Below are 13,260 nucleotides of genomic sequence, written 5' to 3' on the forward strand. Positions count from 1 at the left end.
CCGCACAGCACTTCCCTTTACTAAACAAAGATGCACTGTCCTCACAGGATGTCAAGGCCCAGTCCTCGATTCCTCTGCTCGGCTACCAGGTGGAGGACAGCCCAAGACCCACCGACCCTCCCGCCAGCTTCAGAATCTCTCAGTCGAAATCAGTCCACAGCTTTGCAGCAGAGAGCGAGGAACTGAAACAGCGCTGGCTCAAAGTGATCCGTATGGCAGTGACAGGAGAGGTACCGAAATCACCTGAAGAACACCATTCTACGGAAATCCCCCAAGAGCCGAGCTCTAATGGCGTCTGAGCAAAGAGAGCGAACTCTTGTTGAAGATTTTAGTACTGACGTGGCAATGCTGTCGGTAAGAAGAGTGTTTACGCTCCCGCTTGCTGCGCCATCACTGCTGGTCCAGTTGTTCTAAAGATCCATTTGGATTCGAACACATCCAGAAAGCATATGGATATCAGCTTCATCCTCACCTGAGAGATCTGAAGTTCATGAAGGATGCAAACGGAGCACATGTGAACACATGGAGAAACAGACATGCTATTCCATCATCACACTATACTACAGCTGACGCAGCACTGTTTTTAGCCTAATGTAAAAATTGTACAATTCAGAACATTAACATATATATTGAGGCAAAAATCCAGATGTGTCGACACCATTGTAAAAAAAGAAAAGAAAAAAAATGCTGGACATTCGCGTTTTTCAAAAGACAAGATTGCAATTTACTGCAAATATAAATAGCATTCAGATGCAAAATGCTCTGCATGAAATAGAAGCTCCTTCATTATGGCAAGCAGACATGGTGTGTTGTCAATATTGTAAATCCTTGGTTGTGTTGCAGTGGTATACCGGTATATCATAGTATTAAAATCGTTTATTGCTTAAATGCAACTGGACTGAGAATCTCAACTGCACATGCGTGAAAGAGATGCGAGGCTGAATAGAGCTTCACCAAACGTGTAGCACAATGACCTTTCTGATAAGAAACAAAGTCTTAATTCTGTCAATTTTATCATGAAACCCAAATTAGAAATGCTGTTTTTCGGCGCTCTTTTAATCATTGTTTCCGCCTATGTAGTAAGCTGTAGTAGTGGAGCACGCGTTAAACCAGATAGCACACGTACGTCTGCAAGATGTCTGTTAAAGATCGCTTCATCTGGAAAGCATTTGCTGTGAACAAACATCTTATAGACGTATTTCAGATGAGCAAACACTCTAAAAATACATCTTGCGGATGCAGCGCTAAATGCAGACATCAAAATAGACATCTCTGTGATGTACATCATCTTCATCTTTACTTCTATGAATTAAACGTGAATGAACATCAGAAGGTATGGTGAAAGATTTAGAAGACCTACTTGAAATGTATTACCCCTCATTCAATCGCCCAATCAGTGTTCTGACCACGGAAAGAAGTCACATTTACCTCAGGAAATTTTGATCGATAGCTAGAAGAAAGGAGCTTAACCTGTTAGTAATAATTTATGTCTGTTTTTTATTAAAACTACCTTATGTGCAATTTGAATGTTTGTATAAAAGTTTGTTTTGCGTGAGTAGCCTATTCATTTAGTCTCTGTCCTTAATTTTCATTTCAACTTTATTTCGCCATGTATACAGATACTAGGAATTTGATTTGGTCTTCTCCATGCAGGCAACACAGTAACTCTTTAATAGGAATGTTTCGAATGAGAGGGTTTCCATGTTTAGTTTATGTGCAGCTAAAATATATTCAAATATTGTATACCGAGATGCCAAAATATACTTTCTGGTTTGCAGTACCTCAGCACATCTGACATCAAGCTTTTGACAGATCTAAACATCTGCTGTACCCCAGCTCAGTTTCTGAAACGGAACAACAGCAGTCGACACCATGTGAATAATGTTTTCGCTCGGTTATGAGCCGTTTCACTTTTCCTCATTTAAAAGCACATTCAAATCAAACATGAACAAAATTGTGGCTTTGGTGTCAGTCAACCTCCAGACTTCGATATCAGCTCTCTAATAATGGTAATAGATTCGGGATTTAGTGGAAGAACTGGTTGTGAATTTTCTATAACGGACCTTTATTTGTCTAATGGAGGTGGTTTTGTTCTGTATATCTACTGTGGGCTGCACAATCACACTCATAAGGCCCGCTGGAGCAGGGATATGTATATGTTCTTTAAATATTGTAATTATAACTTTATTATTTAAAAATAATTTATAGCAGAAATGCATGATTTTACATAGCACACAATTCGATTTTCAGTCTCTGTGTAGATCGGACCATTTATTCATCCCTTTGTATTTAAGAAATTTGCATGTTCATTTATTTCTTTCAGACTTAAAGTACATCTGCATATTCTTAACATTACTGGGAATTAATTTTTTCACTTTCAACACACCAACATTGTGCGTTACAGGCCTTCTTTCACACTCGATCTCAATCTGAATCTGAATTCATTTAAAAAGAAAATAAACCACTTGATGTTTGATGTTTCTGGGAAACTCTGCCATGTGGTAACAATGAACAATTTTAAAGCTACTTGACCTGGACACATATCACAGCTAAGAATTGTAGTCATATTATTGTCCTTGTCAACCAGTTGTTGATTCCACAGTACATATTTTTTGAATGGGACATTTATAAATGTAGTTCCACATTTTTACAGCAACTAGGTTGGTATATTGAACGTGAGTTTCTGTATTAAAACATGGAGGTGTGTTCATTGTTGCCATTCGAAAGAATCCTTACCATGCAATCTGAATGTAATATGCTGGTTTTCTCTGTCCCAGTATCTCTTCCACGGTAAATCTACATCAGCTCTCAAAACTGAGACAGAACCTGTTTTATACATACAAATGAAACTGAAGATGACGCACTTTACTGCCTTCTATAAAGTGTACCTTGTAAAATAAAACGAGATTATCTTGCAATGGTTTTGTGCCTCTGCTCTTGACTGTGCGAATCACCAGAAACAAAAACTGCTTTATTTGCTCAAGCAACAGTACTTAGCATCCTGATTCATAAAAATCACAGGAACATCCTGTTTATGTCTGTTTAAAAAACCATTTATTAAACACATTTAAAAAAAAAAAAAGCAGATATCTAGTACAGAGATCTTCAGAGCAAGAAAATGTAATCTGTTGACTGATAGTTATCAAAACTACAAAAAGAAATTACTGTATTTTCCGGACTATAAGTCACACTTTTTTTCATAGTTTGGCTGGTCCTGCGACTTACATTCAGGTGTGACTTATTTATCAAAATTAATATCACATGAACCGAGAGAAATGAATGAAGAGACCTGAACCAAGAGAAAACATTACCGTCTACAGCCACGAGAGGGCGCTCTATGCTGCTCAGTGCTCCTGTAGTCTACGCTGAAGACATAGAGCGCCCTCTCGCGGTTGTAGACGTTAATGTTTTCTCTTGGTTCTTGGTTCTAAATGAATGCGACTTATAGTCCAGTGCGATTTATATAATATATTATCCAATTTCCATGTGTTACACATCGTTGGAAAGCTTGGAGACTACACTTTCAGAATCTGTGAATAACTCAAAATGCCCCAGAACCGACTTGTGTCCCTACTTTCCGTGATTGGTCACATATGTTTTTTTTCCTCATCATGACGTATTTTTTGGACTGATGCGACTTATACTCAGGTGTGACTTATAGTCCGAAAAATACGGTATTTGCTTCTTAATACAAAAGAGTAAGGTTTTACACTATTTGAGGGAATTTACATGTATGTCAGTGATCAGCCTCTGGCGTGATGCACTAGGCCTCGGATCCTGCGTGTCAGGGCCGGGATGAAGGTGTGACGTGAGCGGATTTTGCTATACAGACCCTCCACCTCCAGCTGCTTCCTCTGTAATGGCTCATTGAAGCTGTTCGCCACATCACACAGAGAAGTGTAACAGTTTCTGAGAGAAGAGAAGAGAAGAGAAGAGAAGAGAAGAGAAGAGAAGAGAAGAGAAGAGAAGAGAAGAGAAGAGAAGAGAAGAGAAGAGAAGAGAAGAGAAGAGAAGAGAAGTACCTGTTCAAGATCTTGCTGGCTCACTCTTGACACCCTTAAATCTCTGCTGCCACTAGGATCTGCACAGAAAGCAATAAATGAGTCTCTCATGCAGTTAAAAACACCCAAAAACTGATTGAGCTTTGAAGAAGATTAGATCGAAAGACAGCTAACCTCTGTAACCTGGCAGAAGTGAGTCTTTGGGGTCAGTGGGAGTGCAGTACAGCAAGTAGAACTCTAGATGGCGCCAAATCACAAACAGGCACGACATCTTCAGAGAAATGTCAAGGAAAAACATGCAACTGTTTCCAACATACTGAGTGTCAGATTGCAATCGTCAAAAGAATGTAACCGAATAAACAGTCGAAAGTTATTTTGAAAAGCAGACTTGATCATCCCTGGATTTCTCTATATTGTGTTAGGATACAGGAGCAGAGGGCAAGAAGTTTGGCTCGACTGTTGACCAGCTGGACGAGTCTGCGCTTGACAAGCACGTTTCTCTCCACTGATGGGATCTTTTCCACTCCACCAGAACCAGAACACCAGACTCTGGCACAGCTTTGCACACAGACAGACATATTATACATCCTAAATTTGAACATTTGAATCAAACAAGCAAATTTTAGGCTCTAGTACAGCAGCGTCTGTCCATGCAGATATACCTCCCTCCTTCAGTTCCTCAGGGGGAAGCTGCTCCACTCGCTCCAGCTTGTTCAGGCTCTGTCTGTGGCTGTCATGATATCGGAAGAAGTCAGTGGTGCTGTTCTTCAGCAGAAGCAGAACCAATCCCAGACTGGGCACCCGTACAGAGGGAATGGCCACATCTGTCACAGCATAATCACATAGAGAGGAAAAAAACACAGTTAGGACCAGCCGCACCAGCAGAGACAACGACTGACGCTGAAGGAGAGAGAAAAAAATAAACCTCACTCATTTTGTAAACTTAATACATGAACTTACATTTACAGAATTTTCAGCTTTTAAAAAGCAACTGACAGTACTGATGTCATCATCATGAAGTGTGATTGGTGTGTTGTCTTTCGTTTAACCATTTATAGTCAGCCAACTATTCTTTACCTTTTTTTTTTTTTTTTTTATAAACTTTTGAAGACATTTGTCTATATCTTACCTGGAATCTGCCGATGTGTCCTTGTACTTCCATCAGTTGATTTCCTGTCCCATCTAAAGGGCTCCTAAAAAAAATCGAGATACGCAGCATAAGTCATCCATCAGTGTATAGAGGATCTGTAGAGGCGGCTGTGGTGTGTCTGTACCTGGCAGTGCAGTCTTGCTGATGATGTGCAGGATGGACTGAATGACATCAGAGTGAACGATGATTTACTGCTGCACCTACAAATCAACACAGATGACTTCACATCAACTGCACATTTATGTCTATTGTCTAAAATAAATGTATTGATTCTATTTCTTATGATATAATATTATATAATATATTAATAAGATAATGTTCATTAAATGTTCACTAAATATTTTAATTTTGTAAAGATTTTTACATATTTTTAAAAAGTTAACAAGTCCATTTTAAACTATCACAAGCTAGCTATCACAAAACTGAATAAAATGTTAAATTATATTCAAATAGAAATGATTTTCAATTGTAATTGTAATATAATAAGAGACGACTTTAAAAAAAACATTTAAAAACCTTGGCAAACCTAAAACTTCTAAACAATAGAGTAAATAAAATTACTTTACGTATGTCCCAATACTGATATACTTAACTATGCAGTTAGATGTAGTACAGTGCTATATACAAGTATGTACTTTTGTCACAACTAGTTTAACTCGTTAGCATATTTGTGAATTTGGATTCAGCCCGTTTCAGAGGAAGACTTTCTTGGATGTTTAAGGACCTGTGCCGCCCCCTGCTGGTGATGCCTGGTGGTGGAGGTCAAGGTGACCTGTATCAGTCTGAGAGTAGGCAGCAGGATCTATCTGTATCGCTCTAGAGGACTAGGAACAAACCCTGATGGATGTCTCTGCCCAAACACTCTGGAAGAGAGACACAGAGAGGAAGACGACAGGACAAGTTCATCTGTAACTTAGTCACAGATTATAAAGTACAGACCTGAGCGTGTCATTCTGAGGGAGCAATGTGAAACACCTGACACTCCACCGGCTGAGCGACCTGTGCTGTCTTAGCCACACGGGTCAGCAGTGCCATTTTGGACTCATAGATGTCGAGTGGTTTGAGCAGTGGAGGCTGAGGTGTGAGCAGAGTTTGCAGGGCCACATCGTCCTGTCTCATGCTCTCAACCAGCACACGCAGGTACCCACTGTTACACATGTACACCAGCCACTGGCCCTGTCTGTCTATAGACAGCACCCTGTCCAACACAGCCAGAGCCAGCATCTGGAAAAGAGACAATGTCCTCGACTCAAATCACTAGCCATTTGGAGGTCTTTTCTGTTATAATAACTTATTTCTCAAGAGCTCAGTAAGGTTATGTTGAATTGTTTGCTCTCACCCTGCCAATCTCATGGCCGTCACAAGCATCTCTGCACACTACCTCCATGAGCGCAGTGCCGTAGCTCTCGATGATGGCCAGGTTTTCTCTCTGCAGCTTGGAGAAACATTCTTCAGGGGCAGTCAAGCGCTCCCATATGGAGGTACCTGTCAATTCAGTATTAATTTATCTGCATATATTTTTTATATATGTGACCCTGGACCACAAAAAAATTGAAATATTGAGAAAATTATGTTTAAAGTTGTCCAAATTAATTTTTAGAAAAATGCATACCAAAAATTAAGTTTTGATATATTTATGGTAGGAAATTTATAAAATATCTTCATGGAACATAATCTTTATTTAATATCCAAATGATTTTTCGCATAAATGATAAATCAATAATTTTGACCCATACAATGTATTTTTGGCTATTGCTAAAGATATGCCCCAGCAACTTAAGTCCAGGATCACATATTTTACTATCATTAAAAGCAGTGTTTAAAGCCTATGGCTTTTTATAGTCAGATGAACGATCACTCCTTAATATTACATAAGATTTCAAAAACACATAGGATTTTGATGTTGTTTCAACAACCCCCCCCCCCCCCCCCAAAAAAATGTATTTGACAACAACAATCACTTGGTGGTATTTGGTGTCACATGATCCTTCAAAAATCAGAATGTTAAAGGCTGATTTCCTGCTCAATAAGCATTTCTTATTATTAAAATATTAAAAACAGCTAATTAGTTCATAAAACAATTTTAGGCTTCTTTGATGATATAAATATAAAGTTCAAAATAACAGCATTTATTTTAAATATTTTTTGCAACATTATAAACTTCTTTACTGTCACTTTTTTGAATGGTAATTTGTTTTCAAATATTAAATAGGGACACACAACAGTTTCATGAATGGTTATATGAAAACTGTATATTTTATAATCATAAAATACATCATATAAAAATATTTCATTTTAAAATGAACATCTATTTTTCATACTACACATAATAATTTTGTAGTAAGTGTTTTGCCGTCACCCGATTACTCAAAACAGTATAGAACAATTAGCTTATTGGTATACCACAATTTTGATTTCCTAATAACTGATCTGTTAAGCATTTCATACTGATTTAATGAATTTTAATGACTTTATGACAATTTGTTTTAAAAGTCTTACTAACAAATATAACAGGATATATAAAAAAAATACAGATCAGGGCTCTGATACTGACCAGGAAAGGAGGCGTAGGTATCTAGATGGTGAGCGCCCTCCTCCAGCAGGCTGAGGCAGAGAGAGAGTCATTCAGCAGGTGAAACATCAGGCTGTGCCCCAGGGGCTTATTTGCTGGAATTTGCTCTCTCTGAAGTTCCACCATTTCTTGCAAGAAGTCCGCTGGCTGTGGCTCATATTCCCTCAGAAGTGTGTGGAACACCTCTAGCACTGCCTCAGTCAAGATAAGGCTGAAAGTCTGGTGCACGCAGTCCTGCTCCAAGATTCACTGGAAGTGCGCTCTCCACCTGAGTACTGATCAGATGATAAAAAGCCCTTGTGAGAGGATACTCCTCACAGCTCAGCTCTACCTGTTAAAGGAAAATTAAATTAGTTCCACAGTAGAAGCACGTATATAATGTATAATGTTTTAATGCTTAAAAAAAGTATCACCGTCAGCACAGTATATCACGACAAGCTTAATATATGCGTGTGTGTGTCTTTTTTTTTTACTGGTCGATATCTGAAAAGCAGGTTGACTGATAGCTAATGTAATGTTGATGTACAATACAGTTTAATGAGATATGTATAAACTTGCTGAAATGAAAACTTATTTTTAACAAAACATTTTAACTTATAATTGATATTGTTCAATTAAACAGTCCTTATACTGTGATGTATGTGTGCTATACCCAGGTGATGATAGATGATAACTGAAGGAATGTAGTGAGGCCTTCCAGCTTACTCTGAGTGATGCCTCTAGTGGGTGGGTGACGGTACTGCATGCTGTCGGCACTGGGTACATCTTGTCGCAGGTTCTTATTGTAGAGCATGAGAGAATGGAAAAAGTGCTCCAGTGACACAACACTGCCCGACACCCCAGCAGTGGCGGCTCCAGACAATTTTGATTGGGGGGGCAATGGGGGGGTCCTGGTCTTTTCAAGGGGGGTCTCATGAAAACCAACAAAAAATACAGTGGACATGGCTAATAAATGCATATTTCTGCTACTAAACAACAAAAAGACCTTTGCAATGTAAACAAATGACAGGCTATATTTGTAATTCATATCCTTCACACTGCACTTTCATGTCAGGTATATTATGCATTTTTATTGACATTGATATTTTTACATTTATTTCCAGATAGATATTATTGAGTTTACAGGCTAAAGTGGTCTTGCTGTTGTAAACACTGTTGCTTTTGTAGAAAAAATATTTGCATCACATTTAAAATATAATTATATTTTAATTCATTTCTGAATTGTTTTTATTTTTATAATGATAATTCAGAGAATGAGAAAATCTGAGCCTTACCAGTGTTGTGATAATTATTTTTACGTGTTAAAAATAAATAAGTACTGCAATATAATAAAAGTTTATTCAAATAACATAAAAAAGACCAGACCCCTCGATGCATGTGAAACTTTTCTCCCTCAAACAGCACGCTAGTGTTACTTCTACACTACAGCAAAGAGTATAGAAGTTACTTCTATACTCTTTGACTACAGGCTACACACTGCAATATAAACAACGTATCTGCATGTTCTCACATCACATCGTTCTTGTAAAATAATAATAAGTAAATAAACACCAGAATCACTTCGCTGAGAATGAAACACCACTTACCAGCTGCCACGATGTTGAAAATATCCTCTAGCAATTAAAAAATGCGCGTGCAGCATGAGGAATCTTCCTGGTTGGATGAGGTCGTAGCCAGGTGAACGGTCATCATGTTGGTCATTTTATTTACGGCTAAATTATTATTAATAAATTGTACTAATATTATGATTGGGCGTGGGCAGGCATTCACAAAAGTTTATGTTATTACAAAAAAAATTCGAGGAAATTTTGCTTTTGACAAAAGGGCACTTAAGGGGCAAAGGAGCAGGTGCTCAAGTGAACCGGTTCTTTCGGACAATTCGATCAAATAAACCAGCTGAAAAAAAAAAATGGTTCACCGGTTCTTTTGCGCTCGATGTAATGCCGTCATTGGCGATGATTGCCCTTCATTCAAGCCTTCAGTTTACCCGCGCTTATAACATTAGCACAGAATCAGTTCAGAATCAATCACCAAAAGAATCAGTTCGGTTCAGATGCGCTCTGTGTCAGTCTGCTTCACGCTGAATCACACATGCGCAGTTATCATCAGCTCATCGGTTCTCGAATCGGACGCGCCCGACAGAAACGGTTCTCGGTTCAGTGTATGAATAAATGTCGAAATAATTATTATTTATTATTGTTCTGCGTAGTTTGAAGAGAAACATTTTTGGATCTTTATCCCGCATATATATATTTTTTAATCAGGAAGAGGCTGGGGGGTCAAATGGGGGGTCAAGGCATTTTTTGGCAGGGTCTTGAGACCCCCCAAGACCCCCCCTGGCGCCGCCGGTGCACCCCAGCCTGCCGGTTCTCTCCTGATCTTTACTGTAAAACTCTCCAATCTGAGAAAAAAAAAAAACACAATTCTTCATTAATTATAATAGTTCAAAAGTAATGTTAAGTGACATGATGCTATTACGTATTAAAATATAATGAATGAAATTTTAGGAGCAGTATATGAAGATACAAGTTACTGGCTTTAAAGAGATCTGCAATTATGAATAATACATTATGCAGTATTTAATACATGGAAGCTCACAAGTATCAGGAGGTGGTCCAGGTCCTTGTGTAGAGATGATGGTGGTTCGCTGCCCATCTGCAGAGCCATGTGGATCAGTCGAGCATCTTCATCAGCACAGAACTGCTTCACCCGCAAATAACACTCTTCACTTAAAGCTGCAGTCAGTAACTTTTGACGCTCTAGCGGTTAATAAACACAACTGCTTGCGTTTGGCGGAAGAACATTGTAGCCAGATCTACTTCTCTCTGTTTATGTCTATGAAGAATCACAAAGGTACTGGGTTACTCCGCCGCGGTGCCCCCAAAGCAATCTAAAATAGTCCGAATATAAACCCTTATTATAGATGTACCCTAGTGATTCAGGAGAGGCTAAAAACACGGTTTGGAAAATGGATTCATGGTGTACTCACTTATTATATACATTTTGTAAATTTTGAACACATAAAAAAGTTACGGACCGCAGCTCTGATTGGTTGTTTCAGAGGAGAGCGATTGCATTCCTGCAAATGGCAATAGGACCACTGGGAGGAGCCAGAGGAGCTTGATTTTTTTTCACAGATTATCTGTCTCATATTCTACTGTCAGGACAGAATGACAGGTTTAACAAATATTTTAAAAATACATTTTTACCAAAGGTACCTTCTGCAGCTTTAACTTATCTTCATATGCACTCACTAGCAGTAGTTAAATTTTTTTACAGAACTGATTACTTTTACTCAGAAAGCATGTATTGAATCAATCAAAAGTGAGAGTAAAGTCATTTATAATGTAACAAAAGATTTATATTTCAAAGAAATGCTGTTCTTTTGAACTTTCTATTTATTAAAGCAGTATTGTATACTGTAAAAAAGTTTGTTTGAAATACAGAACATAGACGTTAATACCATAGATTGTATAAAAACTAACTATTAATGAGAAGCAAATTAGGACTTTACTGAAGCAAGTGGTCACTAAACTAAAGTGTGACAGACTGCCAGAAAGTCCCTTTAAAACAAAATGCCATAAACGGTGTAATATTCAGAGAGACCTTTTGAAAATATTGGGCTGATTTCAGATCATGTTACAGTATTTCAGCTGTCATAAGTACATATAAAGGCTTTAATTTAGTGTCTGTGACACCGTTCACTCAGACATACTTCTGCTGCCAGCTGTTTAACACAGCCTAGTTACATAAGATCTCCTAGAATTAAGATTTGCTCTATTTGAAGGGTCAGTCTTCAAACACTGCAGCTCTGCATTGCACTAACGTCATCTGCAATTGTCAGATACAAAATGAATCAAAACATCAGAATGCTTCTGAAGCCTCATGCAGTTAATTGTGAATCGTTTGGAGTGGATTCGTGCTTCTTCCTTTATGGACAGTCTCATTTTATGGCGTGGGAGGAGCAGACCTTGCCGTGCAAATTCCAGATGACTAACTTACACCTACTGTACTTTTCACTTTACATGATTAGATCTTCTACAGTGAATGGGTAACATCAGAGTGGGAGTTCAAACAGTACAAACAACTTATGAAGGGAAAAGCTGTGTGTTTGTAATAAACAAATCCATCAAAACATTTGAACTTAAATCCTAAAATAACGAGTCCTCAATCCATACTATTGCTTTCTCCACTGAAAAAGTCATCTGAATCAGGAGAGGAATATGCACAGATCAAGCACCATTTACAAGCAACACAGTCCAAAAAAGTTCTATACAAACATGTTGGTGGATTTTAATGTGAGGACAATGGGATGGGAGTTTGTTACTGGAGGACTCTTATTTTGACCAGAAGCAATGGTTTAAAGTGAAAGCACTGTAAAGGGATACTCCACCCCAAAATGAAAATTTTGTCATTAATCACTAACCCCCCGTTCCAAACTGTAAAAGCTTTGTTCATCTTCGGACACGATTTAAGATATTTTGGATGAAAACCAGGACTTAAAACTGTCCCATAGACTGCCTAGTAAATAACAGTGTCAAGGTCCAGAAAAGGATGAAAGACATCATCAAAATAGTCCATCTGTTATCAGTGGTTCAACAGTCTCCTCTGTGTCTCTCCATATCACCATATGCAGAGTACGAAAATCCAGAATATCTAATATCTTAACCACATTTTCATTTTTTAGGGAAATTTTTTTTTTTTTTTAAATTAACCTTGCTCTATAAGATCAATTGCACATCTTGGTCACACAGAAATGCACAGACATCAAATTAACAAAAGAATTCAACATGATAAAATAATATTTATTAAAAGAAGGTTTTAAGGGAACACAAAAAGTGGTTATTTATTGGCTCAAATCTACATTAATAAACATTTCATGTTCTTTTTAAACTCTTAAGAACAACTACCATTCAAGTTAAAGAAAACGGTTGCACTTGCGTTTAATACCACATTAAACTAAAGTGTATTAACTTAATGTATTCATTAAAAAAGTTATAACAAAAATATTTGCAAAGTAACCTCACAAAACTAGAACTAGTATTGCTTATGTAATTCAGCACAGGGAGCGCACAGACATTACAATTCATAAAAAGCAAGCAAGATGCATCACAACTTTGCATATTTACTTTCATTTCTTCTTTTTTTTAATCATCAACCAAGAGAAAAATGTCTCGGAGAAACCCTTACAAACAAAAGCTGACACTGAACATAAATAAAAGAGCATTGTTTTGGCTTAAAAAAGTTCATCCAGTGTCCCATTTCAGGTTTATAATGTAAAATATTAAAATAATATGTGCCCCCCTCAAAAAAAATAAAATATACCAAAGTAATAATTTGGGCTGCTTCGATCATGATCGGCTGATCGTTAATACGCATCTTGTCAGTAAAGCCGGTTCTCTAATCAGCGGTAAATTCCCTCAGGTGCGTGATTTCACATAGAGCTACTGTTACTACACAGAGCCGTTGTTAACTGACTAGTTGCGCAAATAAACACTGAAAATGAACGTGGATTTGTGCAGCTTCTCAGTTAACAA

The 13,260-nt window shown here is 37.8% G+C and overlaps 1 protein-coding gene and 1 pseudogene across 7 annotated transcripts in view; one reads left to right on the forward strand and one right to left on the reverse strand.

The window, feature by feature from the left end:
- LOC113061541 (FYVE, RhoGEF and PH domain-containing protein 4-like) overlaps positions 1-2,918 on the forward strand; it is a 51,907-nt gene extending 48,989 nt beyond the window's left edge. For all 7 annotated transcript variants that reach the window (XM_026230718.1, XM_026230722.1, XM_026230720.1 and 4 more), the window contains one exon: positions 48-2,918. In XM_026230718.1, the coding sequence (XP_026086503.1) occupies positions 48-299 (252 nt within the window). In that variant the 3' untranslated portion in view covers positions 300-2,918. The remainder of the gene's footprint in view (positions 1-47) is intronic.
- An 825-nt stretch (positions 2,919-3,743) lies between these two features.
- LOC113061219 (nuclear pore complex protein Nup205-like) lies at positions 3,744-7,881 on the reverse strand (annotated as a pseudogene).
- Between the last annotated feature and the right edge of the window lie 5,379 nt (positions 7,882-13,260).

The sequence above is a fragment of the Carassius auratus genome, chromosome 43 (assembly GCF_003368295.1).
Source record: "Carassius auratus strain Wakin chromosome 43, ASM336829v1, whole genome shotgun sequence".
Lineage (NCBI taxonomy): Eukaryota > Metazoa > Chordata > Actinopteri > Cypriniformes > Cyprinidae > Carassius > Carassius auratus.